The 27,740-nt window shown below is 56.6% G+C and overlaps 1 protein-coding gene across 2 annotated transcripts; it reads left to right on the top strand.

Annotated features, from left to right (window-relative positions):
* VWCE (von Willebrand factor C and EGF domains) lies at nucleotides 1-26,766 on the top strand. Of its 2 annotated transcripts, XM_043581293.1 has the most exons (20): nucleotides 2-461; nucleotides 2,918-3,012; nucleotides 3,136-3,225; nucleotides 3,531-3,659; nucleotides 6,180-6,296; nucleotides 8,769-8,885; nucleotides 9,782-9,910; nucleotides 10,899-11,311; nucleotides 11,394-11,487; nucleotides 12,725-12,807; nucleotides 14,499-14,586; nucleotides 16,291-16,376; nucleotides 17,606-17,723; nucleotides 18,218-18,303; nucleotides 19,657-19,753; nucleotides 21,134-21,216; nucleotides 22,298-22,388; nucleotides 22,470-22,552; nucleotides 22,855-22,945; nucleotides 25,762-26,766. In XM_043581293.1, the coding sequence occupies exons 1-20, from the start codon at nucleotides 352-354 to the stop codon at nucleotides 26,355-26,357; spliced, it is 2,796 nt and encodes a 931-aa protein (XP_043437228.1). In that variant the 5' UTR covers nucleotides 2-351; the 3' UTR covers nucleotides 26,358-26,766. The 2 variants fall into 2 exon arrangements, with proteins under 2 accessions (XP_043437227.1, XP_043437228.1); XM_043581292.1 differs by having other exon boundaries at nucleotides 1-461; nucleotides 22,298-22,552.
* Nucleotides 26,767-27,740: the final 974 nt, after the last annotated feature.

Raw genomic sequence — 27,740 nt, 5'->3', positions numbered from 1 at the left:
GAAACCCCGCCCCCAGGGGTCCCTGATCTTTGCCCCCGCCCCGGGCTCCGCGCCTCCCCTAGAGGCCACCGGCCGGCCGGCGGCGCTGCCTTTTGTGCGTTTCGCTCCGAGGTGCCAGAGACCCCCCCCCCCCACCCCCCCACTCCCGCCACAGCCGTCCGCCGCGTCCCCTCGCGGCCCCCGGCCCCTCCTCTCGGAGTCCCCAGCCCCCCTGCTCGGCTCTGCGTGCCAGCTCGGGGCTCGCTGGTTCGCTCCCCGCGGCGCCAGGAGGAGGGGCGAGGGCCGGCAGCCCCCTCCCCCGCGCGCGGCGCCGGAGCCCAGCCGAGCCGGGGGGACCCGCCGCCGCCGGTCATGTGGGCCGGACTGCTCCTCCGGGCCGCCTGCGTCGCGCTCCTGCTGCCGGGGGCCCCGGCCCGCGGCTACACCGGGAGGAAGCCGCCCGGGCATTTCGCGGCCGAGAGGTAAGCGCCTCGAGCCCCTCCCCTGCCCCGCCGCAGGGGCGCTCCCGGCGTGGGGCAGAAGGGCGCCCCGGAGCCGCCGGCAGCCGCGCCTCGGGGCTCCCCTCCCGGGCGCTGTCCGTGCGCGGGCGCAGCCCGGGGGGGGGGGGGTCCGGACAAAGAGACAGCAGCCTGTGCTCCGGGCGGGAACCCGTTCTGCGCCCCTGGAGGGGCTGTCCTGACAAGAACCTGGGGGGATGGAGATCCAGGCGCTGAGTGAGCCCCTCTGAGTCTGCCCTGGCGCGCGGACCCCTGGCGAGGGCAGCCCGGGACGTGCCACCTGGTCTCCGGAGCGGCTGGTCGTCGCTGGCGAACGGGCCTCCCGGCCGCGCCGGCCGCGCCGGGGCTGGGGGCTTCCTCTGCGTCCAGGCTGCACGCACGCCCCTGGACCTTGGAACCGCCGGGCTCTCCCTGGGTCACGTTTCGGTTTCCGCCTGTGCGCGCGCGCGGGCGGGGGTGGGGTGTTTGCCCCTTTGCTCTTTCCCGGTTGATGCCACCCTCCCCTCGAGTCCCCTCCCGGCGGAGGCCGGGCCGCCGCGTGTGCGTGATGCTCCGAGCGAGGGAACACGGTGTCAGCGGGCGGCCTGGCCCGCGGCCACCGCCTCGGGGGGCGCGCAGGGGGGCGGCCCCGCCAGGCTCGCAGCTCGCACGTGTGCTCCGCAGCCACCGCCAGTTCCTGCCCAGATGGGCCGGGCCCCCGCGGCGTTTCACAGCCTTCCAGCCACCTGTCTCCCCGTCACCGCCAGCCCTAGGAGGCTCCTTGGGGCGCTCGGCCGCCGCCCACCTGAGGGCGCGGCTCCACCAGCCTCGCGAGCATCCTTCCGTCCGCCGCTCTGGTGGCACCCCAGCCCCTTTCAGAGCCCCGTCTGAGGAGCCGGAGCCGCTGGCTCCTCTTTCCCAGGCTGCCGACAAAATCGCTCTAGCAAGGGGTAGCGGGTGGGGCATCACTGCCAGCACCTCCCACCCCCAGCCCCCCAGCCCCGCGCTTCTTTGCTTCTTCTGTGATAACTTCAGAGAGGGGAGAGTCTTTGAGGCTCCAGGGACCGTCTGCTGCAGATGTTTCTGGACCGCCGTGTGCCGAAAGTTCCCCTTTCCGAAGCACTTGTCGCTTTTGACAGATACTCTCAGGCGTGGAGTGAGTCTGCCTTTCCCATGTGGCCAGTGCCTGCTGCGGCACCTGGCACGTGGCGCGTGTTCTGGGTGCTCCGTAGACTGCCTGAGTGGCAGCATTCCCAGCAGCCTCCGTAGGGCAGGGCTTTCTTGTCCCTCTCCTGCGGTGCCGGGATTCCCAGTTCTAAGCAGGCTGGGCTTCATCTCGGCGCCTAGCCACCACAGGACCAGTTCCCCTCACCACCTCCATCCCCCTCCCGGACTGTGCACCTGCTGTTCCCTCTGCCTGGAGCACCCCCACCCCCCTCCGCTCTCACAGCCTGCCCCTACTCTACTTTTTCCTGCCTCAGCCTAGATTCTGTCCTTCCACGAAGCCTCCCCTGACCCTCCTTGGGACTCCAAAGCCTGTCCCATTGTGGCACTTGTCACACTATTTCGTTTCCGCCTGGTTGTTTGTCTGCCCAGAGCCCCTTGAAGGTGGGGAAAGTGACTTGTTCCTGGCTGTACTGCTATGCCTTGCCCAGGGTCAGGCACACGCTTCCCTTTGCTGTTTTGGGCAGCTTGCTGGCACCCCCCCCCCACATTGATGTCACCTGGGGAATGACCTCTCTCTGGCTTCTCTGGGGCTGGCCTCCTCCTTTGTCTCTTCTGCTGGCTTCCTTTCTCAACCTTTCCCTCAACTGCCATTTATTGAGCACATACTATGTGCCGGGCGGGCATCGCTTTTGACACTGAGGTGAACAAAAAAGATGAAGCCCTGGTCCTCAGAGAATGAGAGGGGCGACAGACAATGAACGAATCAACAAATTGATAAGTAACCGAATGCCCCAGAAAGTACGTGTTATGAAGAAGAATAAAGCAAGATAAGAGCGGGCAAGAAGGATCTCTCTGAGAAGGTACATGAGCCGAGAGACCTGGGTAAAGGCAGAAGAGAGTTGGGTGCATTTCTGAGGAAGAACCTTCCTGACGGAGAGAGCTGCAGGTGCAAAGGTCCTGCGGCAGCCACGCCTGGGGCTCTTCAGCCATTGCCATCTTTCCCCGTCAGTGCTGAGGCCCCTCTCTCCCGGCCACTCTGCCTCTGTTCATGTGGCAGGTAGCTGTAGGAGGCTGATGTCTGTTCTCTCACCCCTTTATCTTTGTCCTGCCTCCGGGAGAGACTGTCTGGGTCGTTTTTCTTTGGGGACTTCCCACCGCCCCTCTGGCAGGTTTCGAGAACTATTTGTTGACTGGCCGGGAGACTTTCACGGCCTGGTAGACCAGTCCCTTGCCCGGTGCGGAAATGTGGAAAAGCGTTCTCTCCTCTCTTCCAGACGCCGGCTGGGCCCCCACGTCTGCCTCTCGGGCTTTGGGAGTGGCTGCTGCCCTGGCTGGGCACCATCCATGGGCAGTGGGCACTGCACCCTTCGTAAGTGCCTGTCCCTGTGCCCCAAACATCCTCCACAGCAGGGCGCTCACTCCCTGGGCTGGCCTAAATAGGGCAGATTGGGGGCCTCAGCCCCCACTACCTCACCTGCATTTCTCCTCTCAGCCCTCTGCTCCTTTGGCTGCGGGAGGGGTATCTGCATTGCTCCCAACGTCTGCTCCTGCCAGGACGGAGAGCAAGGGGCCACCTGCCCAGGTAACGGGGTGGCGTGGGGGGTGGGGGGTGGGGCATGGCTGAGACTATGTGCCAGGCACGGGGTTTGGTCTTAGAGTATCATCTTCCGACAACCACCTAGGTGGGCGTTCTCATCCCCGTTTTATAGATGAGGAAACTGAGGCATGGAAGTTAGTGGCTCGCCCAGGGTTTCATGGCTAGAAAGTGGCAGTGCTGGATTTACGATCGGGCCTTTCTGCCTCCCCAGCCCCTTCCCAGCAGAATTGAGGTGGGGACGGCCGGGAGTGGGGCGTGGTGTGTGCTCACCCGTGTGCTGCCTGTTTCAGAAGCCCACGGACCCTGTGGAGAGTATGGCTGTGACCTTACCTGTAACCATGGCGGCTGTCAGGAGGTGGCCCGGGTGTGCCCCGTGGGCTTCACCATGACAGAGACGGCTGTCGGCATCAGGTGTACGGGTGAGAGACCTGGGAGCTGGCGGGGACAGGGCGGGAGGGGATTCTGTCTCTGCTGTCCTTCCAGAACAGTCTGCAGAGAGATGCAGGGCAAGGCTGAGCCGGGGAGAGCTCTGGTTTGAGAGTGGGCAGGGAGGTGCCAGCCCTCCAGATGCCCAAATATCCATCTGACAGATATCTGGGCAGCTCGCGGCCAGGAACTTGAGCGAGGGGCTGCGGTGACGAGTCGTGGGTTGGCCCCGCTTCGTAATCAGAGGAGGGGAGACAAGTAAGGGTAACCGCAGCCCCGTGCGACGGGACCCTAAGTGGTGAAGTGCCTGGAGGCGGACCCACAGGGGGACAGATAACCAGGACTGGAGTCAGGGTTGACCACGGAAGGCTCCCTTGGGCACGTGATGTTTGAGTCACTGAGGGAAGCAAACCTCAATAATTACTGTGAAAAAGTGTGATTCGTTTGTGATTTCAAACAGTTCTTTTTTTTTTAGTGAAAAGAAATTTTTGTTAATGTTTATTCATTTTTGAGAGACAGAAACAAGAGAGTAAGTGGGGAAGGGGCAGAGAGAGAGAGAGGGAGACACAGAATCCGAAGCAGGCTCCAGGCTCCGAGCTGCCAGCACAGAGCCCGAGGCGGGGCTCGAACTCACGAACCACCAGATCCTGACCTGAGCCGAAGTCCTAAGCTTACCCGACTGAGCCCCCCACGCGCCCCTGTGATTTTAAACAAGTTCTTACAGGCCAAGTCTGTTACCTTCCTCAGAGGCAGCCTCTGGGACCAGTTTCTTGCATATCTTTCCAGAGAGTTGAAAGAAAGCCTTTTTTTGAATTTGGACTTTGTAAAAATAAGGTCTCTTCCCCAAATATAAAAGTGAAAAACAACTTATTTTGGAACATTTGGAAAGTAAAAGGAGAGTAGAAGATGAAAACAAACATGTCCCCGATGTCCCTGGATATTTGTTCCTAAAATGAACTTGTTTTTTCTTCCCTTTTCCCTGGACGTGTGTGTGTGTGTGTGTGTGTGTGTGTGTGTGTGTGTGCGCGCGTGTGTGCGCGTGATGCACATCTGTGTGTTTTATAAATTGGCATCAGTCATGCCTTATCCATAGTTTTTGCTCCTTATTTTGCTCACTTTATATGGTGAGCGGGGAACAGTCCTTACAACATAATTTTTACCAGCCACGCCTGTGGCTGCTGTCACTGCTGTCCCTCATTTAGGTCGCCTGCAGTGTTTTGCTGTCAGTAATGCTGCAGGAAGGAGGCTTCTCATCGGCCTCTCTCAGTATTCCCAGAAGGAGAACCATTGGGCCAAGGGTCTCACTAAGGAGTTTTGGTGCTCGGGGCCCATTGCAACATCCTCTTCAGGCAGGCTGAAGCAATTCATCCTCCCCTGAATGTTTTTCATGGGGAGTACTTCCTGCCTAAACTTCTTGTTGCCCAGGGGACTGGGTCAAGGAAAAGCCAGAGAAGAGTGTCAGTGCTAGCACCGAGCAGGGCAGCACTGGCCGCCACCACGAGGGATCCCGGTGGGATGGGGTTAGTCAAGGTGGGCTTCCTAGAGGCGGCGGTTGTGGTCCCGAGGGGCCCGCTGTGGGGAGAGCAAGTAGAGAGAATGCAGGTGCCCTGCAGGCACGGGGCCAGGGGGTGGGAGACTCGGATGCAGACTGCAGTGGGCGGTTGCAGATGCTGTGGGTCCTTGAGAGCCACCATGGACCACAGTTCTTAGAGGAGGAAGGGATGCCATGAAGCGGGGGTGGGGAGTTCTGTCCCCTGGTGCCTCTCACCCTGCAGGCGTGAACTGCCCCCCCCCCCCCGCCCCGCCCAGAGGATACTTGGATCCAGTCACCCCACCCTGGGCAGAAGCCTCAGAGCCTCATCGGCACTCTGCAGCCGAGCCTTAACCCACTGCTCCAGCCCTGTCTCCCGCTGCCCCTGTCTCTGTGCCTGGCCCCTCCTCCTGCTGCCTCGTGGTCCTCCGCCCAGTGCTCCTCCAGCGGCCGCTGGGGCCGGGCGTCACCTGGGGGGGCACGTATCACCCGGCCGTGCGCTGGCCTCACAGGCATGTGTCGTGGCTCTTAAATGTTATCAGACCGTAACCAGCCGGAGAGTCTGTGCCATGTCTTGGTCACATTTGTGTCCTCAATGGCCACCCCCTCCAGATCGGCTGCGTACAGGTGGTGCTCAATAAACACTTAGTGGACTTTAGTCTGCCTCCCCGTTCAGTCTCCTCTGCCCTGCTAGGGTCGCCCTGCGGTGGGGCCATTGAAAATCATTCTGTCTCAGCCATGCTCTCTGTCATCTGGTCTGCATGGGTCACAGAGCAGGAGCCTGGCCTCTCGCCCTCTGCTTCCTGGAGGTTCCCTCATGGCCGATGACCTTCCTGGGGCCTGGTCTTTCTGTCTCGGGTGGGGGTTCCACCCGGCTGAAGGCGGGCTTCTTGCGCGGACAGGGTCCCTGTGGGGTAGAGTTTTTCCCTGCACGCAGCCACGTTCAGAGTGGTCCGTGCAAAGATGTTTTCTCTCTTCCCAGACATTGACGAATGCTTAAGCTCCTCCTGCGAGGGCCAGTGCGTGAACACAGAAGGCGGATTTGTGTGTGAGTGTGGGCCCGGCATGCAGCTGTCTGCCGACCGCCACAGCTGCCGAGGTGAGAGGCCCAGGGACAGGTGACCACCGCTGCTGGGCTCTGAGTTGAAGGCGCGGCCCTCCCCAGCCCAACATGTGCACTTTGTCCGTGCATTACTGCGTCTTACCTTCCCCATGGTCCCCTGAGGGAGATATTGTATCACCCCCATTTTGCTGATGGGAAAACTGAGGCTCACCCAAGGCCGTTCTGTCAGTAAACACTGGGAGTCAGCTTGAATCCTGGCATGTCGACTCTAGGGCCCTTGCTCTGACCCGGCACAACAGGGTGGAGGGAGGGGGCTGGAGAGGCCTAGGGGCTGGGCGGAGGAGGCCACCGAGGTGCGGGAGGGCCTCGTGGGACGTGGGACATGGGACACCGTGCCTGCTGCAGTTGTTCACCCCCTGCATTCATTAGCTCCCCCTGCCCCCAGTCTGGTGGGGAGAGGCAGAACAAGGTTGGGGTGAGGGGTCAGTGCTGGGGGAGCCCTGGGGAGAGGAAGGAGTCTTTGCTCCTGAGTGGGTAGGATGAGGGAGATCTTCGAACATAGTCACCCTTGCCTTTAAGATGACTTACAGAAGGAAGCATTCTCTCTTAAACGAGGCCGATGAGGGGAAAGCTGGCCCATGAACCTGCGCTATTATTTTCTATTGTTTGAAATGGTCATAAATGGGAAAATAAGTTTTAAAAGTTGCTAGTTCCAGACCTTCTCTGCCCCTCCTTCTCTCTACTCTGCCTGGGGAATAACCCTGGTGTCTTAGCCCTCTCCGGCTGCTGTAACAAAATCCCACCGCGTGGGCCGCTTTAACAACAGAAATTTGTTCTCACGGGTCTGGAGGCCGGGAAGTCCGAGGTCAAGGTGCCAGCCCATTCACTTTCGGGTGAAGGCCCTTCCTGGCTTGTAGCCAGTCACTACTTGCTGGTTCTTACAAGTAGAGATAGCAAGCTCTAAGGGCACGATCCCGTCACGAGGGTCCCCCCCACCCCCCAGCCGCCTCAAGAGCTCATCTAAACCTAATTAAGGACAAGAGACGAGCAGCAGACAATTGCAGAACTGGATTCTGGCACCGTGCTCACACTTTGCGTGCCTTTTGGCATTTCATTCCCATTTCAAACTGATCCTGTGAGGTTGATACTGTTTACTTCCGTTTTCCTGATAGGACCACTGAGAAATTGAAGAAATTAAGTAACTTGCCCAAGATCGTGTTAGGGCTGGGATTTGAACCCAGTTGTTCCTCTCCTTGCTTTTTCTTCTCTCAGCAACCTGTCGTGAAGGTGTCTCCACATCCGGGCAAACAAACCTGCCTTGTTCCTTTTTTTTTTTTTTTTTTTTAATGTTTTTATTTATTTTTGAAGGAGAGAGAGACAGAACATGAGCAGGGGAGGGGCAGAGAGAGAGGGAGACATAGAATCTGAAGCAGGCTCCAGGCTCTGAGCCATCAGCACAGAGCCCGACGCGGGGCTCGAACCCACGAACTGTGAGATCATGACCTGAGCTGAAGTCGGATGCTCAACCGACTGAGCCACCCAGGCGCCCCACTGCCTTGTTCTTTTTTTTTTTTTAATTTTTTTTTCAACGTTTATTTATTTTTGGGACAGAGAGAGACAGAGCATGAACGGGGGAGGGGCAGAGAGAGAGGGACACACAGAATCGGAAACAGGCTCCAGGCTCTGAGCCATCAGCCCAGAGCCCGACGCGGGGCTCGAACTCCCGGACCGCGAGATCGTGACCTGGCTGAAGTCGGACGCTTAACCGACTGTGCCACCCAGGCGCCCCTGCCTTGTTCTTTTTAACTGCTTCCTGCTGCTCTGCAGCGCAAACACCCCCTAGTTTACCAGCTCTTCTTTTATTGATGAACATGTGGATTATTTCCAGCTTTTCATGATTTCAAACGATGGTCTGGGGAAGCGTTGACAGAGGAGGTGCTATAGAAGCTGAGTTTTGAGGTATGAGTAGGAGTTTTCCCCCAGTCAAGATGCACAGGCATGCCGGGCAGACAAAAGAACATGGGCCAAGAGGGAGGCCCCCAAGAACATGGTGCATTTAGACGATGGCAGAACAAAGGTGAGGGGCAGGGAAGGAGGTAGGAAAGGCCGCCTGGGGGGTCGAGAGCTATGGTGGAGCATTGGTACCACAGTGGTGCCTGTGGGAGCAGAGAGTGGCCTGATCAGAGGTGCCCTTTGCACAGAACGGCCTGGAGGCCAGGTAGCAGATGGCTTAGGAGGGGCACAGGGGAGCTGCGTGAGACCATTACTCTTCTCCAGACTAGACGCAAAGGCAGCCCAGGCTATGGTAGGGCAGTGAGGATGGAGAGAAGAGGGCTGGTCCAGGGAGAGTGTCACTGATGGGCTGAATGTGGGTGGTGAGAAAGAGAGGGTTTAAGATGGTCCTTCACGGCGCTGAGGATGGAAACAGGAGAGGAAGACGGGGGAGCGCACCATTCCGATACTCCGTGGGGGGGAAATGACCTTCAGGCTTGCCCTGGTCCCTTCCAGACACTGACGAATGCCTCGGGACCCCCTGTCAGCAGAGGTGTAGAAACAGCATCGGCAGCTACAGGTGTTCCTGTAGACCGGGTTTCCATCTCCATGGCAACCGGCACTCCTGTGTAGGTAAGGTGGGGGGACCCTGTTGTCTTCATGGTTAGGCTGCCAGCCACCGGTCACCTGGACAGGGCGAGCCCAGGGACGGGGACGGGCCAGCAGTCTGGACCTCCTGGCTGCCTGGAGCCCGTAAGCACTTGAGCGTCTGCTCAGAGCCTGCCTTTTCCTGGGGTTGGCGTGGCTCCTCACGGAAGACCCTGTCTTGGACTTTTCCTGGCCACATGCAACTTTCATCCTGTTACGTTCCTCTTCCACCCCTCTCCCAGATACACCCCAAGGATTCCTCTCTGCTCACCCATTTTCTTGGCTGCCTTTGCTCCCCTTGGTAAATAAAGCATGTTAGTCTTGGTTCCTCTGGTTTAGAAGGAGACCCCTGTTTTCTCAGCCCATTAGCAGATATTTCCAGAAAGGGATTGGCATGTTTGGCTCAAGCTTGGCTCATGGGTTGAAGGTGGGGTCCCGTGGGCCTGAAAACAGACCTTGTTCTGGCAGAGTTTGGTATTTGTCCTGAAGCCTACCTTGAAGCAGTGCCGTGATTTTCGAGACTCTTTTCAGAAGGGGCTGCACCATCTCAAACCTGGCCCGTGGGATGGTGGAAGGTTTGGAGATGACATTCCCAGCAGGGCTCGTCCCCACCAGCCAGCGTGTAACCACTGCTGCGTGGTGCTGGGGGATGAGTCACCGGTGCATCCATTAAACGCCAACTGGATGTATGAACCTTCCAAAGGGACTAGCAGTAGATTGTGGCCCCACTCCTAGACATCTGAGTCACCTCCCACACTCTGAGGTAGGGATGGACCCAATGAGAACATGGCTGGGAGAGTCTCCCAGTCTCTTCTGGGCTCAGGGATGGAGGAAGCAGTAGCCTCAACAAGGCAGCTGTTGGCAGCGAGGCTCTCCTGCAGATGTAAACGAGTGTCGGAGGCCTCTGGAGAGGCGAGTCTGTCACCATTCCTGCCATAATACCGTGGGCAGCTTCCTGTGCACATGCCGACCTGGTTTCAGGCTCCGAGCTGACCGCGTGTCCTGTGAAGGTGAGCGACCTTTCACACCTACCCTCCTAAGCCCCAGCTCCGTCCCAACCTTGGGCCGGCTTTTACCAGGCCCTGCCCCCGTCCCACCCAGCCCCCCTCCCTCCAGCCCCCAGGCCCCGCCCCTTCCCACCCAGGCCACGCCCTCCAGCCCCAACCTTTGGCCAGTTTCCCCAGGCCCCGCCCTACAGCTCCAAGGCGCCGCCCCAACATTAGGCCCATCCCCCCAGGCCCCGGTCCGTCCCAACCAGGCCCCGCCCTCCAGCTCCAGCCTTAGGCCTGTTTCCCCAGGCCACGCCCCCTGTCCCACCCAAGCCACGCCCCTGCCCTGGCCCTGCCCTCCCAGAGCTGGGCCTTTTTCCTTTTCTACCCATTCTTTTTCAATTCATTTTGTTATTTCCAACTCTTCACTTTCTTTCTCACTTCTTCCTTCTACTTCTTTACCCATTCGTCCTCCCTTGTCATTTTACTGTTTCCCTAACCCTTTTGTTTTCCCCCAAATGGTAAAAGGTGGGGGGGGGGGGAGCGGGGAGAGGAGCATGTGACAGGAGTCGCAGTAACCTGGGCTCCCAGGGACACTTTGGACGATGTGGCATCAGTTCGCTCTGCCATACTTTGACAGTGTGCCTATAAACATGCGTTTCCGATCATCTAAATGCCGAAGATGCTCTTTCCAGCCATGGCAAGCTTTCCCCGGGCTGTTCCTTCATCCTGAGCCTCAGCATCCCCTCTTGGGAAGCCACGTCTGGGCGGGGCAGCAGGGGACCCACTCCCAACTTGTCACTTGGGCCTGCTCCTGTAGTGCTTTCCCCTCAGCCTTGTGTGATGGTCACTGTAGCCCCCCTTGGTCTAGGGTGAACTGGGGGTATTAGACTCTTACGCTGATGAATAAAAACTGGTCCACGGACATTCAGTGACTGGCGGTGGGCTGCAGTCTCGCCTCTTGCCACTGCTGCTGCCTCCCTCAAGGACCCCCGTCCTTCCATTTCAGCTTTCCCCAAAGCCGTGCTGGCCCCCTCTGCCATCCTGCAGCCCCTGCAGCACCCGCCCAAAATGCTACTGCTGCTCCCGGAGGCGGGCCGGCCTGCCCTCTCCCCTGGACACAGCCCTCCTTCCGGAGCCCCGGGGCCCCCAGCTGGCGTCAGGACCACCAGCCTGCCGTCTCCCACCCCTGCACCACACACTTGGCCGCCAGCCACCCTGGTGGCCACTCCTGTGCCTAGTGCCTCCCTCCTGGGAACCCTGGGACCTCCCTCGCAACTACAGGAGGTGACTCCTTACTTGCCCAGGGGCCCAGAGGCCACGTGGTTGGCACCAGGGTCCTCTGCCTGTTGGCACCTGGGAGCCACGTATGAGTCCGGAAGCCGCTGGACAGAGGCTGGGTGTTCCCAGTGCCGGTGCCAGGTAGGTGGGAGGGATCCTGGGGGCTGCCCTGGTCCAGTGTCCGGGGCCTCGTGATGGCTGGAAGTCCTGCTTCTGCTTCCAGAACGGGGAGGTGAGCTGTGAAAAGGTGATGTGTGAAGCTGCTTGTTCCCACCCGATTCCCTCCGAAGACGGAGGCTGCTGCCCATCGTGCACAGGTGGGAGCTGGTCTGGGGGAGGCTAAGAGTCCGCCTCATGATCCTGCTTCTCTTCTTCCCCAGCCCTTCTGCAGCTGAAAGGCTGTTCTCTAACTTTGGGGTACATTAGAATCACCTGAATCATTAGAATCTGGGGGCCTCACCCCCAGAGCTTCTGATTTATTAGGCATGGGGTAGGGCCTGTGGATTTGCGTTTCCAGCAAGTTCCCAGGTGATGCTGAAGTTGCTGGTCCAAGGACCACACTTTGAGACCCACTGGTCCACGCTGTGGTATCCCTCAAGGGGAACTTTCCATCTTTTGGGGATCCTTTTTGAGCCTCATTCATTCATTCATTCAGTGAGTTCCTCCACATCTCCCTTCTCCAGATGTCCCCTTCGCTGTCCCAACTCCCCTCCCACAGCCAGAGGAGGGATCCTTCATCAATCCTGTCCTCTTTCCAATTCCCTCCCATGATCTGTTTACAGTTTTTCATCGGCTTCCCGTTCCTGCAAGGATAACGACCCTGAATCTTAACGAGTCCTTCAAACAGAGCTCAGCAAAACTCACTCTGCACACGAATCCCTGGGATCTCGTTACAATGCAGCTTCTCCTTCAGTAGACCGGGGGGGGGGGGGGGGCGGGTGCAGAACTGCTGTATTCTCTGAAGCCCCGGTGATAAGATGCTGAGGCCACTGCGAGTGGAACAGCAGTGAAGACATCTTCCTAAGGGTTAGAATGAGGATAGACTTAGTGGTGTCTTCAGGATGTTCGTGGCCTCTTACCACGTTCCTGCTCTATACTGAGCCCTGATTGCGAATGGCTGTGGATCCCTCCAAGTCCCTGCCCACGGTGGTGTTCCCATTTTACGATAAAGACAACTGAGTCCAGAGAGGCTAAGTGACATGTCCAAGGTCACCCGGGTTCCTGAATGGACAGGCCAGATTTTGAACCCAGGGCTGTCTGGCTGCCTTTCCTGCCTTATGGGGAAAATATCCCAGGTCCTGCATATAGTTCTAGGTTTACAGACACGAATGGAGCCCTCCTGGGCCATCTGATGTGGGTGTTTCTTGCTTACCCCTCGGGGGGGGGGGGGGTCCTAGGACTGCACAGTTCTGGGTGCCTGGATCTGCCACTCTCAGGACATCCTGGCTAGTGAGAGAATGTTCCAGGTACGTTATGCCTGGAAAAGTAATGAGATCTCAAGCTTCCACCACTTTGAAGAGGTCTGATGCCTCCACTCTTGTTTGTCTTTCAAAGGCTGTTTTCACAGTGGCGTCATCCGAGCCGAAGGGGACGTGTTTTCACCTGCCAATGAGAACTGCACCGTCTGCGTCTGCATGGTGAGCCTCACAAGAGCCCTGAAGCCTCGCGGGTGTTTTCCTAACCTTTGGGGGTTTTAGAGGAAGAGGGAAAGATCGGGTGTTAAAAGTGAGCTTGTCAAATGGAAGGAGAGTTCCCAGGTTGTGGATTTTGGTTGGAATCTGTCGAATTTAAAGGCGTGGGGGTCTGTGGAGTCAGGGAGGCTTCTGCTGAGCAGGAAAGAGCCAACAGGCAAACAGGGTCCATCTGTCTAGGAAGGGGAGGGGATGAAACTCCCTCGGAAACTTCCCACCAGGGAGGCTGTTTTTCTCTCCAGGCAAAATATTTGCCAGCACAATAAAGGTATCCACATCTGGGAGGGAGGAGGCTTATTACCAGACGCTGCTTGTTAAGAGTATTATTTCGCTTTAGGCAAATTCACTTCTGTAAGAATGGTTATGAAGCACCTACTGTGTTCCTACTGTGACGCCAGGTGCCGTCACACAGATTTGATTATGAGCACGCAGCGTGCACCAGGCACGGGGCTCGGGGCCTTTCATCTGTTGCCTTACCCGAGGCTCCTGGCAGCTCGTCTGGGTCGGCTTTACTGTCCCTGTTCCACAGATGAAAAGACCGAGGCCGGGAGGTGGCAAGAGGTCTGTCTGTATCCAAGGCCCGGGCTCTGATCGCCAACCCTCACTACCAGCCTCTGACCATCACTGGCCTGGCGGTGACCGCAGAGGCTGCAGTGTGAGATGGGGGGTGAGGCAGGTAGACAGCCACCTCCACGCTTTCCTGGGCTCTTCCTGTGTGCCACACACACGCAGTGGCCAAGCGCTTTCGTGGATCATGTCATTGTGTGTATCCTCAGCGATCCCCGACGGAGGCACCTCTTCCACCCCATCTCACGGATAGGGAGACTGAGGCTAAGTGAGGTGATGGACATTGTCCAGAGTCGCACAACTCGTTCGTGGAGGAGCAAACACTGCAACTCACCTCTTGTGGCTCCAGAGGTGGGGGGGGGGGGGTATTTTTTATTTTTTTATTTTTTTGAGGCGGGGGATTTTTATTTTTTATTTTTTTTTTGCCTTAACTTCAAATTTAAAATTAAGTTTTAACGGGCACCCCGGTGGCTCAGTCCATTAAGCGTCTGACTCTTGGTTCAGGTCATGATCTCACGGTTCGTGGGTTCGAGCCCCACGTCAGGCTCTGTGCTGACAGTGCAGAGCCTGCTTGGGATTCTCCCTCGCCCTCCCTCTCGCTCTCATCCTCCCCTGCTCACACACACACACACACACACACACTCTCACTCTCTCTCTCTCAAAATAAATAAATGTTAAAAATATTTTTTAATAAAAAAGTAAGTTTTAAATTTAATTCTTTGAATAGCCAATAGAGTCACATGGTTCAAAACTCAGATGTACAGGAAGGTGTCTTTGATGGAGGAACCTCTGTTTGCCTCTTCCCGGCATCCTTCCAGAAGCTTCTATGTGCCGTGGGAGGATGTTCTCACCACACCGTAGCAAATGCCAGGAACTAAGTCCCTGCACACTGTCCTTGTTGTCACCATGGTGGCATTCAAAAGGTTTGGGATGGCTTCCTTTTGGAGGCTTTGGTCTTGGACAGGAAGCTTGAGGGGTGGTGTGAGATACGGAATGAGCTTGAGGGGCCTTGGGGCCTGGTTTCCCTCCTCCCCTCTGCCCCCACCCACCACCATCTCTCCCCTCCTCAGGCCGGAAATGTGTCCTGCATGTCCCCTGAGTGTCCTCCCGGCCCCTGTCAGACCCCCCTGAAGTCAGATTGTTGTACTTGTATTCCAGGTAAGTGAGTCTTTGGGGTCCGGGTGGGGGACTTGGCCTTTGTGTGTGTTTTTGGGAGCAGGGTGAACAGAGCAGGGGAAGGAGATGGAGTTTTGCTTCAGAAACTCCAATCAAGTGAAGCATTTCAAAGTGCCAGCTTAACTGAGCGCCTACTATGTGCATGGTGCTTTAGATGCTAGATTGGGCTCACAGCCCAGTCTGCCCCTGCTCTAGGAGGCGCCTTCAGCACGGCCAGGAAGGGGTGTGAGTCTATCCTTGGCATGGCTCTGTCTTGAGACTGGAAGGGCGTCTCCCCTTCCCCACTAATGAGTTGGTCCTTTGTTGAAAATGTGGTTCTCTTTTCCTGGGATGACCTCATCATCATCACAAATGTTCCCCGACGGCTCTGTGCTGCTGCCTGCCAGCCCTTGATCTCATTGAATCCATGTGGCACAGCCTTGAGGGAGTACGATTCAGAGGCCCATTTCATAGATGATGAAACTGAGGCTCACGGAAGTCATTGCTGCCCAGAGACATCATGACCAGTTAATATCAGAACAGAACTGGAAATCAAGGCTGCCTGATTTCAAAGCTGGTGTTCTTTAAAAAAATTCTTTTTTTTTTAAATTTTTAAATCTGTTTAACGTTTTAAAAAATATTTATTTATTTGAGAGAGAGAAAGACTGAGTGCGAGTGGGGGAGGGGCAGAGAGAGAGAGAGAGAGAGAGAGAGAGAGACAGAATCCCAAGCAAGCTGTCAGCACAGACCCAGACGTGGGGCTCACACCCACGAACCGTGAAATCATGACCTGAGCCGAAGTCGGATGCCTAACCAACTGAGCCACCCACGCGCCCCTAAAAAATTATTTTCTTAACTTTTAAGTATTATTTTTAGCTAAGACATTTCTGAATAGGTAATATACTGCCTATGAAGTAGGAGCTTTTATCAGTTCTCATCAACCCCATTCTACAGATGAAAAGATTGTGGCTTAGACAAATTAAGTATGTCCCCTTGAATCCCTCCCTAGTGGGTTGCGTAGCTGGGATTTGAACCGAAGGCAATCTGACTAAGCCAGGGGGACCTGGGCCAATTTTTAGGCTGTTTTTAAAAAAAAAATTTTTTTTAACGTTTATTTATTATTGAGAGACAGAGAGAGACAGAGCATGAGCATGGGAGGGGCAGAGAGAGAAGGAGACACAGAATTCAAAGCAGGCTCCAGGCTCTGAGCTGTCAGCACAGAGCCCGACGCGGGGCTTCAACTCCCAAACCACAAGATCATGACCTGAGTCAAAGTCAGAGGGGAGGCTCAACCGACTGAGCCACCCAGGCGCCCCTAGGCTGTTTTTATCTGTAGGGGGGCAGTCTTCAGAGGAGAGGCTCTCACTGACTCCTCCCTACCTCCAGGGGATGTCATTTGTCCCAGACCTTGTCTTGGGTGTCTGGGCCAGTCTCCTTTCATTTCTTCTTCTTTTTTTTTTTTCTTACTCTTAGTTATTCCGGGATTCCCTCCCTTTTTGGTTAAGGACCTTAGTTTGCACTTGACTCACTCTCCATCAGTTTTTAAGCAACAGCTTATTTTTTTTGTCAAGGGTTTGGAGGGGAGCGGTTGGCTCCCTGAGTGTGGGGTATACTGGAGGGCATGGTGGCAGTGTTAGCTTCCCGAGGGCCCCCCACTCCCCACTGTTCCCCTTTCTCTTTAGCTGCCTCTCCCTTTCTCCTCTGCAGTGAGATGCTATTTCCACGGCCGGTGGTACGCAGACGGGGCTGTGTTCAGTGTGGGAGGTGATGAGTGTACCACCTGTGTCTGCCAGGTAGGTGGGTGTGGGGGAGGGGAGCAGGGCGCAGGACTTTCCCAGCATGCCTCGACCAGGAGACTAGGAGCTGCCACATGGCAGAAGGGAAACTGAGGCAGCAGGGGCATTACCCGCGTTCACCAAGGCCTGCCCACAGTCTCCTTGGAGTTCACCCTTCAGCAGAGCTATTTATAGAACACCTACTGTGTGCCCAAAGCAATGCCAAATGCTGGGGACACAGCTAAGCACGAGACAGCCCCAGTCCCCTCTTTCAGGGAGCCCACAACCTAGGTGGGCTGTGGGCTGGTGATTGGGGCTCCTCACCGGAAGGGAAGGCTTCTTGGAGGAGGGATGTTAAGTTGACACCTGAGGGGTGAGGGAGAGGAGCCTGAGGCAGGTGTGCCCGGCAGAAGCGAGAACGCACAGCCCGTTCTAAGGCCTGAACGTGTCCCTGCTGCCTGGGGCACAGAGTGCAAGAGACTAGGCCAGAGGGGAAGCTGTGCGTAGGGAGGGTCCTTGAGTTGGGGTCTGAGAAGCAGGGCCTGGGGCAGGATTCTCGTGTAAGTCATCTTCGGAATGGCAGCCAAGGGCAGAGGAAGGAGCCAGGTGAAGACGGGGTCTCAGGCTGACTCCACAGGGAGCTCCGGAGGGAGTTGCACGGCAGAGACGGGTGTGCGCAGAGATCAGGGAGCTCGCATCAGTTAGTTGTATACACTCCCTCTGCTCTCTGGGAAGTGGGGGTGAAGAAACCATCCGGGCACCTGAAGGACTCGGCGGCTGTCAACCAAAGGCAGTCCTTAGAGGAAGGGGTCGCGGGGAGGAGGGGGCCTCACAGCCTCTCCCACAGACTCAGGAAGGGCTTTTCTGGCCAGGCTGAGGGCTCTGGACTTGGCAGAGCTGATGACCGGTTTTAATTGGTGGAGCTGTGCGATCATATTGGTGCTCGAGAACGTTCTGTGGCTGCAGAGTGAGGGTGCACTGGGGTGAGAGCAGGAGGCTGTTGCACAAGTGGAGGGAAGGGGTGCTGGGGCTATGGCCTGGGCAGGCGGAAACCCCCAGCCCAACAGCTGGGACGTCCCAGAACGTGCTCCTGGCCTACCCCCAGCCACCCCCACCCCCATCCCTGGAGATTCTTTGTCACTTTTAGGAGAATGACAGCAGCAGCCTGGCAGCCTCCTCTTCAGCTTTCAGATGGCCCAGGGCCGGGGAGCTGCCCTCACTGGCCCGTGTGCCTGGTTCTCTTCCAGAACGGGGAGGTGGAATGTTCCTTCACACCATGTCCGGAACTGGATTGTCCCCGAGAGGAGTGGTGGCTGGGCCCTGGACAGTGCTGCTTCACCTGTCGGGAGCCCACACCCATGACAGGTGAGGGCCCCCAGCCCTGCACCCCAGGGCGATGCCCTCCAGCCCAGGGCGATGCCCTCCAGGAGGGAGGCTGAGCTTTGCGTGCAAAGACTTAGGGTGTGTGTTTCTGTAAGCGTGTATGTCTCTATGAGTGTGTGTGTGTGTGTGTGTGTGTGTGTATATGTGTTTGCAGTATTTGTGCGAGTGTGCCCGTGTGTGTGTGAATGTGTGTGTTTATGGGTTTGTAGGTTAACTGTATGTCTGTGCGAGGTGCCTGTGTGAACCGGGCACACGTTTGGAGGGAAGAGTCACTAACTGAGGGAGCCCACAGACAGCTGCGGGCAGCCCCTGGGTCCAGCAGGTGGCGGGACAGACACCCGGGGAGCTGCCTGGGCAGTGTGAGGGAGCAGAGGAGGCTGTCCTTGGTGGGGTGTTGCTGTAGGTCCGGTGGGCGCTCAGCACCTCCTTGGCGCTCGCGCCCACCCGAGCTTTCTCCCTCACTGTCCCCCGGCCAGGCTGCTCTCTCGACGACAACGGGGTTGAGTTTCCTATTGGACAGATCTGGTCTCCCGGTGACCCCTGTGAGTTATGCATCTGCCAGGTGAATGACAGCGTGCATGCCTTCAGCTGCTTCCCCCGGCGGTCCCTGCCTCGCCCCGAGCAAGCCCTTCTGCCCTGCGCGGGCCCTCCGGGCTGGGCACCCCCTGCTCCAGAAGCCGGGCCGCCTCAGCCCGCCCCTCGTCTCCCTCCCATGCTGGCAGGTTCCATGTTTACAGGAGGGGCTGGGACCCAGTTTCTTCTGTCCTCGGTAGCTCTTTTGGAACAGTGGAGCTTGGCAGCCTGCCTAAATGGGGTGCCACACGCTGCTTGCGAGGACTCGGGTCCCAAGAGCAGGTTTCCCCGGGCACAGGTAACTGAAGGGGCGTAACAGCCCGCGGCTCAGTAGTGCAGGCGTTTCCTGCGAAGCTGCAGTGTTTCCTTTGGGAACGTGAATCTGTGACCTCAGTTCATCAGAAATGGATAAGGAGGGGGTGCTCGAGCTTTAGAGTCCGGTTGACCCCGATATGCCAACATAGCCACTTACCAAGAAACACTATTGTTTCGGCTCGTTGAGTACGCACGTTGGCTTTTGTTTCGAGTTCTTGATTCATGCCTCGGAGCTTAGAGCTTTATTTCTCAAAATGAGGTCCCTGCACCGGCGGTGTCCTCGGCATCACCTGGAGCCTGTTGGACACGCACACTCTCCAGGCTGCTCAGACCTCCGGGCTCAGAATCTGCATTTTAGTCCCCAGTGACCCATGTGCACACTGGTGTGCGAGAGGCACAGCCCCCAAGTACCTTGGATGCGCCATTTGTTAAAAAGCCTTAGACCCTTGCAGAACTTGGGAACGTTTCCTTGGGATTACAGTCGGGAGGAGGGTACCTCTGCTGCCTTTCCCCTTTGTGACTGACCCAGGGCACTCGTAGTCTAAGAAAGTTTTGTCAACGTTCAGATTCTCGGAGGGAAGAAAAGAAACCATATGTGGTGCTTTTGTCTTCTGAAATAGACATTTCCGGTGGAATAGTTTTCTATAAAAATAGGATTTTATTGTACTCTATAGGTTTGGGGTGAGCCAGGGTTCCAGGGAAAAGCTGAGAGAATTTGGATGGGGTGGTGGTGAGCTTTGGCTGTTGCCAGAGAAGGACAGGAAGCCGAGGAGACCAAAACCCCGCTCTGACCTTCCTTCTCCTTAGATAGGGAAGCCTTCCCGGAAGGCTCACACCCCCTTTCCCAAGGAGCCGGTCCTCTGTGTGGGGGTACCTGCCACGTCCTAGCTGCATCATGGCGCCCTCCAGGCAAGCCTTGGCCAGTCTGAGGCATTGCCCTCTCTGGTGGGAGGGAGGGTGGGGTCGGGCAAGGAGGCCGGGCCCGGTGTGTCAGGTGGGGTCTGGGTGAAGTTCTTCCTTCCTTCAGGCAGATGGCTCAGTGAGCTGCAAGAGGACAGACTGCGTGGACTCCTGCCCTCACCCAATTCGGATCCCTGGACAGTGCTGTCCGGATTGTTCAGCAGGTAATTTCCTGCTTGTGGGGCTACACAGCACCCCTTCCCCCCCACATCTAGGCTCACCCTGCCCCAGGTTTCTCCAGACAGGACCACACAGGCTTTATCTCCGGTCATCCCTCACAGCAGCCCCGTGGGAGAAACCCATTTTACAGATGAGGAAAGTGAGGGGGGTGGTTCGTAAAGGAGTTTGCCCAAGGCAGGCCTGGTCTGGGTGCTAGAAGCAAAGAGAAAGATATGCTGAGTTTGTAGCCTAGGTGGGGTGACAAAGGTTCACACCTGTGAAACAGGGAACAGTGAGAGAATATAAAAATGATACTTTTTGGGGGTGCCTGGGTGGCTCCGTCACTTGAGTGTCCGACTCTCGATTTCAAGTCATGATCTCACAGTTTGTGGGATTGAGCCCCTCATCAGGCTCTGCGCTGACAGTGTGGAGCCTGCTTGGGATTCTCTGTCTCTCTCTCTCTCTCTCTCTGCCTGTTTGCATGAGTGGTCTTTCTCTCTCTCTCTCAAAATAAGTAAACTTAAAAAAATGATACTTTTTTCCATTTTTTAAAATTTTATTTAAAAAAAAAATTTTTATTTTTACATAATGTCTACACCCAACGTGGGACATGAACTTATAACCCCAAGTTCAACAGTCACATGCTCTTGCAACTCAGCCAGCCAGGCTCCCCGATACTTATTTTTTTTATATTAATTTTCACCTGTTTTATTATTTCAAAAGTATTGAACATACAGAGAGCAAAAATAAAAACAATTTAAAAGGCCCCTTATCACTTTTAGCCTCATGGTTTTGTTTTTTTCATCTCTTTTCAAGACATAAGTATCTTTATCTATATATAACGTATCTATAACATGTATCTATAAGTAACAAATAATATATATAACACATATACATGATAAAAGACTTTCCTGTTGTCCTGTCACCTCCTTTTATACTTACTAGAATGTGATAAATGGCATCGAGGTGGCAGCCCTCAGATCTGGCCTCTGCGGGCTTGGGGAAGTGGAGGGAGGCGGTGTGGGGGAATGTTCTGGAAGGTGGGGGGTCGACGGGGGAGCAGAGAGGATGGCTGTGGTGCCGGGCTCTCAGGTTGTGTCTCCCAGTCCCCCTGGCTTGATCTTGCCCAGTGAGGGGCAGGGGAGGAAACGCTTCCCTCCCTGGAAGAAGAGCCACTCTGACCCCTCTGCTAAATCCAGTGCCAAAAAAAAAAAGTCCGCGCCCAGTCCAGACCTGTGTTTTGTCTCTTCTCCAAACCCCGCGCTGACTGCCTGGGGCTGGCCTGACCTTTGCTCCCCAGAAAACTCTTGGACCTTCATCCTTGGCAGGCACCTGGTCACCAGCCACCTTCCTGGCTGGCGCTCACCCCGTGCTTTCCCTGGCAGGCTGCACCTACACAGGCAAAATCTTCTACAACAACCAGACCTTCCCATCCGTGCTGGACCCATGTCTGAGCTGCATCTGCCTGGTAAGGACCACCCAGACCTGACCCCCGTCTGTGGAAACTCCACAGACACTGACCCCTGCTCATGAACCTTGGAGGCAAAATCCAGAACCTTCCAAGAGAAAAGTCATCCTGGGTCACGGTGAAAGTTGGCTCCCTCCAGCCCTACCGAGGATGAATCTTTACTCGGGGCCAGAGAAATATTTTTTAAGCCTGCCCAGCGAAAGCCCTCCGCTTCTGGGTGATCAGGGGGAGTCCTGGGGGCTCCCAGTAGTAAACACGTGCGTGCTCGCTGAGGGTGCAGGTGAAGGCCTCAAGCCCAGGACTCTGAGCTGGAATCTGTGATATACTCCCATCATCGACTTCTTGCTGTGTGCCGATCCAGCTCTCGGCCCTCTCTCTGCATGAGCTCAGTTAATCTTCGGGGGAATCCTCTGAGGTAGGTGCCAGGGTCATGTCCATCTGCTAGGTGAGGAAAGTGAGGCACGGAGAGACGAAGTCCTTCCCTCAAGATTCTCACACTGGTCCACTCAAGTGCCAAGAATCGAATCCTAGTATTCTGAGTCTGCGCTCCAGGAGGTGAACCTTTGCCCCTAAGCCAGGCTGCCTCTCGGTCTGAAAAAGCATGCGAGATAGTTAACATCATTTAGTGTTTGGAAAATGGGGGAAAAAGTCCTATTCCTTGTCATGCTGAAAACGTCCGAGGCCAGTCGAGTGAGCACGCCGAGTGGAAAGGGACAAGGTCTACAGAAACAGAGAAACTCAGGTGAACTCTCGGGCCTCTGAGTGGCCCTATTTGTTCACGTGCTTCCGGGAGCTTCAGGCTTCTGGGTCCTTCTGTCTCCTCGGTTTCTGGTGCTCACCTTTCCTGGGTATTTTGTGGATTTGATCGGCAGGGATCTGTTGAAAGATGAGCGGCACGGTCAAGGCCAGGCCCTTGGCTCTGTGGGGCTTGAGTTCTGTCGAGAAGACAGACTGAGTGAACGAACCTGTCCCCCAACCGTGGTGGCTCCGATGGTCGCTCCGTGGTTATGCTGCTGTCCTTCCCGAGTGTCCCATCAGCTGCTCGGAGCAAAAGGCCTTGTGTGTTTTCTGTGTCCTGCAGCTGGGCTCGGTGGCCTGCTCCCCGGTGGACTGCCCCATCACCTGCACCTACCCTTTCCACCCCGACGGGGAATGCTGCCCGGTCTGCAGAGGTGAGTGGGACCAGCACCCCTATGTCCGTGGCTCCCAGCTGGGCCTTGGCCCTCATGGCCCTATCCCCTCTGCCCCTGCAGATTGCAACTACGAGGGAAGGAAGGTGGTGAACGGCCAGGTGTTCACCTTGGACGATGAGCCTTGTACTCAGTGCACGTGCCAGGTAAGCTGGGCCTGGGGACGCAGGGGCTGCCCGGCCAGGCACTGCGTCTGGCCTGTTGTCCCTTTGCAAAACTGTTAAGTCCCCTCAGCCAACATAAGCCCGCCTTCCTCCTGCCTTCCCAGCTTTAATTGCCGGCCAGCATGCCTCCAGATTTGATGGTATCCTCCCTGTTTGTGGTCTCCTTAAAGCGGCCCTGCTGTCCAGCCTCTGTCCCCGGAGCTTTCTGTGGGCGTAAGAGGCACGTGCGGTGCTGTCCTGGGACGGGATGGGGCTTCCTCACGTGTGTCCCTGTGCTTCCCCAGCTGGGAGAGGTGAGCTGTGAGAAGGTGCCCTGCCAGCCGGCCTGCTCGGACCCCTCCGCGCCCCCTGGGGACTGCTGCCCCTCCTGTCCAGGTGAGCGGGCCTCTGGGTCCTGGGGCTTCTCCACTGTCTTCCTGCACTTTGCTCTTGCCAGAAACGGAGACCTTGTAAAGGGCTGGGTGTGAGACACCCAGGCTCAGCGAGGGAACGCGTCTGGCTCGAGGCCACACCGCCAGCACGTGGCGAGGACAAGCCTGGGCTCGCTCATCCTCATCCAGCGTCCCTTGTGCCACATCCGTGACACCTGTGTCCCTTTTCCTTCATTACCTCCTCCCTTAATCTCTTTTTCGCCTCTTTCTCCCTTTTCCAACAACAACAACAACAACACCCCACAATTTAGGAACTGAATCAACTTGGCAGGAGAGTAACCACAGTATGTCCTGAATACTAGGTGTTACCATCTCCAATTTCCTGGTGAGGAAACAGGCGCAGAGGGGTGGAGGGGCACCCTCAAGGTCACGTAACTGGCAGGAGAGCTGGGATTTGAGCCCAGAGTTGATGCTTTTTAGCTCCTGCGTTGTCCTGACTGCTGAACACGATTTTCTTTTTTTTTGTCCACTCCATTATGAGGGTCCGCCCGTGTGGCTCTTTCTGCAGAGGTACAGATAGGACCCAGACAAAGTGCTGTAACACATGGCTTTAAAGTACCAACGTGGCCCAGAGCTGGCCGTTGTAAAAAGCCCCCAGATACTCCGGTTTGCTCACCCTCTGACTTTTAAGCTGACGTTTGGACAGTTTCTCGCTTCTTCTTTTTCTGTCTATCCATAATGGACCTGCTGTGAAAAATCTCGGGTCCGACAACTTTGTTCTTTTCACACTTGGTGAGTTGTGTCGGGGCCCTGTGGTTAGCAGGTGGAATCCTGGGCCATGGGGCACTGGTGGGGGGGCGGGACAGCAGCATGACAGCACGTCACCAGACAGGGCCCCTCGACCAAGCGGCAACTTGCCGTGGGGTAGCCGGCTCCCCACACGTCCTCCAGCTCTGCACCGTGTGCCTTGAATTTAATTTTTCCAATTTAACACGCCCGTAAAGTACCTTACGTGTGGCTATTGTATGTTTTTTTTTTTTAATGTTTATTTATTTTGAGAGAGAGAGCGCGCGTGCTACTGAGGGAGGGGCAGAGAGAGGGAGAGAATCCCAAGCAGGCTCCGCGCTTAGGGCGCACGGGGCTCGAACCCACAAACCTCAAGATCACCACTCAAGCTCTAGCTGCTGGTGTTGGGCTCAAGCCGGGGTCTCTCCGATTCCTTGCCCCGTGCTGTCTTGCCTTCACAAGGGGAAACAGAGGCCCAAGGAGGCAAGGTGCAGAGCCTGGCCGCTTCTCCCAGGAACACTCCACCTTTGGCTCCATTCGCCATGCGCCTCTTCCTAACAATAGCTCCTTGAGGGAGAAGCCACTTTTTGTTGAAATAGAATATGAATTGTTTCCTTTTGCTACTTAATAAACATAACAGTTTTCTTGAGATGTAATTCATGCACCACTTAATTCGCACACTCAAAGCATATAGTTCCATGCCTTCGGGTATATTCAGAGTTGTGTGTCCGTCTTTCAGATGATTTTTTTTTTTTTCAACGTTTATTTATTTTTGGGACAGAGAGAGACAGAGCTTGAACGGGGGAGGGGCAGAGAGAGAGGGAGACACAGAATCGGAAACAGGCTCCAGGCTCTCAGATGATTTTTAAAATCATTCCAGGGGCACCTGGAATGAAGTCGGTTAAATGTCCGACTTTCGCTCAGGTCACGATTTCACGGCTCGTGAGTTCGAGCCCAGCGTGGGGCTCTGTGCTGACAGATCGGAGCCTGGAGCCTGCTTCGGATTCTGCGTCTCCCGCTCTCTCTGTCCCTCCCCTGCTTGTATTCTATCCCCCACCTCAAAAATAAATAAAAAAACATTACAAAAATTCTAAAAAGTAGGGGCGCCTGGGTGGCTCAGTCGGTTAAGCGTCCGACTTCGGCTCAGGTCATGATCTCAGTCTGTGAGTTCGAGCCCCGTGTCAGGCTCTGTGCTGACAGCTCAGAGCCTGGAACTGTTCAGATTCTGTGTCTCCCTCTCTCTGTGCCCCTCCCCTGTTCATGCTCTGTCTCTCTCTGTCTCAAAAATAAATAAATGTTAAAAAAATTTTTTTTTTAAATTCTAAAAAGTAAAATGTAACCATTCCAGGTTTTATGGATTTGACAGCATCTGTCTCCTTCTGATCATACCTTTCTCCAATACTCTCCCTTCTTACGCGTCTTCACTCCTCGCTCTCTCGGCCTAAGCCTCTTCCTTTGCTTGTTCTCTGCCCATGTGTCAAGCCCTTATGACGTGCCGGGCTCCAGGCTGAGACTCCAAAAAGTTTTTTGTTTTTTTTTTTAATAGACTTTATTTTTCTAGAGCAGTTTTAGGTTCACGGAAAAATGAGCAGACGGTACAGCCTCCCCTGTCACGAACATCCTGTACCAGATGGTCCGTTTGCCACAATCCACGAACCTCCATGGACACATGGTTATCACCCAATGTCCGTCCGTCCTTAACATCCGGGTTTAGGCTGAGATTTCTCATGCACCATTCATTCAGTCCTCAGAGTGACTCTGTACGTCGTGATGATGCCCATTTTATAGATGAGGACACCGAGGCCCAAGGGAGTTATGTGCCTTATACAACGTCACAGAGCCAATGCCTGGCAGAGTGACTTTGGGGGATTGCCCCCCTCTATTCAAGGTTCCCTTTTGGTCTCTCCCTGGAGGCAGGGGCCAGCTGGTCCTTACCAGGTGTGAGAGGCCTCCGTCCCCAGGGCAGCTCATCCCAGAGCCGCCTCGGCCGTCCGGAGAACCAATGTGCATCTTGATTCCTCCTCTTCTCTCTAGATTCCCTGGAAAGAAGAGCCGTGGAGTCTGGCAAGGCAGCTCGGAGCCCCCGTGGGGACACTGAGGCCCCGGTGAACTGTAGCTCATGCCCGGGCCCCCCAGCAGCGTTGCCTGAGAGGCCAGTGCCCCATGTTCTCCAGCTCCTCCTCAGAACGAACGTGACCACCACGCAGACTCTACCCACGAGCCCCTCAGGAGACCAGGCCTCACCCTCACCCCATTCGGGGTCCGGGGGCACATTCCCAGGGGAGCCGGGGGCCTCCCAGCCCTCCCCGGGGCCTTTGATCCTTCCAAGAGCCTCCACTCTACCTCTAGCCGCTCCCGGGGCTCCTGGGCCTCCTCCTGTAACCCCAGAGCCTGAATCCTCATCTGGAGCCCAGACAGCAACCAGACGGCCCTCTCCGCCTGCCATCGTCCTGACTGAACCGTCAGCCCGTTCTGCGACGGCCCCCAGCCCCTCAGAGACCCCCGCCACCCTCCTCCGGCCTCGCAGACTCTCTCCCGCCGCCTCCAGACTGTCTGCGGCCCTGGCAGTCATGGCCAGCCCCAGCCCCCGGCGCACGGGGACCTCAGAGGGGGAGGAATCCACCGGGTAAGCCGGCCTCGGCTTCAGGGCCCTGCCTGGGAGACTTCGGACACAGAAATCTGCCAGGGGCCCTGGGTGCTGGCAGGGAGGCTCTGGGGCGACCGAGGCTGGTGACGCCAGAGGCTCACTGCTGCAGGGCTCCTGGGGGGGATGGAACGTCCCCGGGGTCCAATGCAGCCTTGTCCCCAAGAAGCATTTGGAATGTGCCGTGAGAGGAGGCAAACGGCATTCTCCACGGTCGCATCCTCCTCGGACACCACGGCGGCCTGTCTTGGAAGGAAGGCTGGGGCTGCTGAGCTCCCTGCTCTGGAGGAGAAGAGTCAGAGGGCCTGGGAGTCCCCTGGGATTGTGCCTCCAGCCGTCCCTCGTCCCTCCCTGAGGTTTCCCGATTAAAGGCTGTCTCCGTCTTCCCCTCCTCCGCCGCCGGCTGCCCCGCTCCTTCACTTCTCGCCTTTGGAAAGGTGGGGAAATGTCACTCTGAGCCCACCGGTGGGAAAGTAACACCCCACCCCACGCCCCGGCTTGGGAAAAAAAAACCTGAGCTGAACCGGGGGGGGGGGGGTCTCGTGTAAGCACCTGCTGACTTCGATGCTGGGAGGGCTCCTATACTGGAAAGGAAAAAGACGGACGGAGGAGGAGACTTCGTAGGTTGGTTTCCCTGGGTGGGAGCCTCTGGAATTAAACAGGAGCAGGGGTTGGTTTCCCTAGGGCACCCTCTGAGCAATGGCACCTGAGGGGCGGGAGGCAGGGAGGGCAGCCAGGAGGGGGAAGCCCCGAGGCCTCAGCCAACCCCCTCTGAGGCTAGGATGGCCCTTCAGAGTTGTCCTGAATTGGGGCCCAGGGCTAGGGCTTTGTGACCCCCGTGTTGACCCAGGAAAGGGGCGTGACCTTGGCCAGGCAGCTCCCTTTAGCCCAGGGAGGGCTGATGGCCGAGAGCTATTAGCCAACAACCTTCCCGGCAGCCCGCAGCTGGGAGAATAAATCTTCAGTCCCGAAGGGGAGGATTTGGGCGGGTGCAACCCAGTGTGTGCGACAGATGGAGAGGACCCAGTCAGCAGCTTGCCACCACTGAAACCTGTTTATTCTGCAGCCCCCATCACATTTGCCCAGCCCTCACCCCCACCCCCAGCTGCCCTCTGACCTGCTGCCCAGCACACTTCCTGGGGCGGGGAGGGGCGGGGGGGAGCGTCCGTCTGGGGTACCCACCCAGACATGAGTGTATCAGTGAGGTCCTAATCCCAGTGTGGTGGCAGGAATCGCGAATTTCTAGCCGGGAGCGTGGAAACCCGAGACTCAGAGATGCAAAGGATTTAGAGACCGTTTTATCCAGTAAGACATAGGCGTGTGGTGAGGAGTGAGGTCTGGGATGCCCTGCTCGGCTGTGACTAGCCCA

This window comes from Prionailurus bengalensis, chromosome D1 (genome assembly GCF_016509475.1).
Source record: "Prionailurus bengalensis isolate Pbe53 chromosome D1, Fcat_Pben_1.1_paternal_pri, whole genome shotgun sequence".
In the NCBI taxonomy this organism is placed as follows: Eukaryota; Metazoa; Chordata; class Mammalia; order Carnivora; family Felidae; genus Prionailurus; species Prionailurus bengalensis.
This window is presented reverse-complemented; position numbering and strand designations above follow the sequence as displayed.

Excerpts from the sequence above, each read along its gene's own strand:
- VWCE (XM_043581292.1), top strand. The coding sequence starts at position 352 with ATGTGGGCCGGACTGCTCCTCCGGGCCGCCTGCGTCGCGCTCCTGCTG. Across the intron at positions 12,808-14,498 it reads GCACCGTCTGCGTCTGCATG|GCCGGAAATGTGTCCTGCAT; the intron begins GTGAGCCTCACA and ends TCCCCTCCTCAG. Across the intron at positions 14,587-16,290 it reads TTGTTGTACTTGTATTCCAG|TGAGATGCTATTTCCACGGC; the intron begins GTAAGTGAGTCT and ends TCTCCTCTGCAG.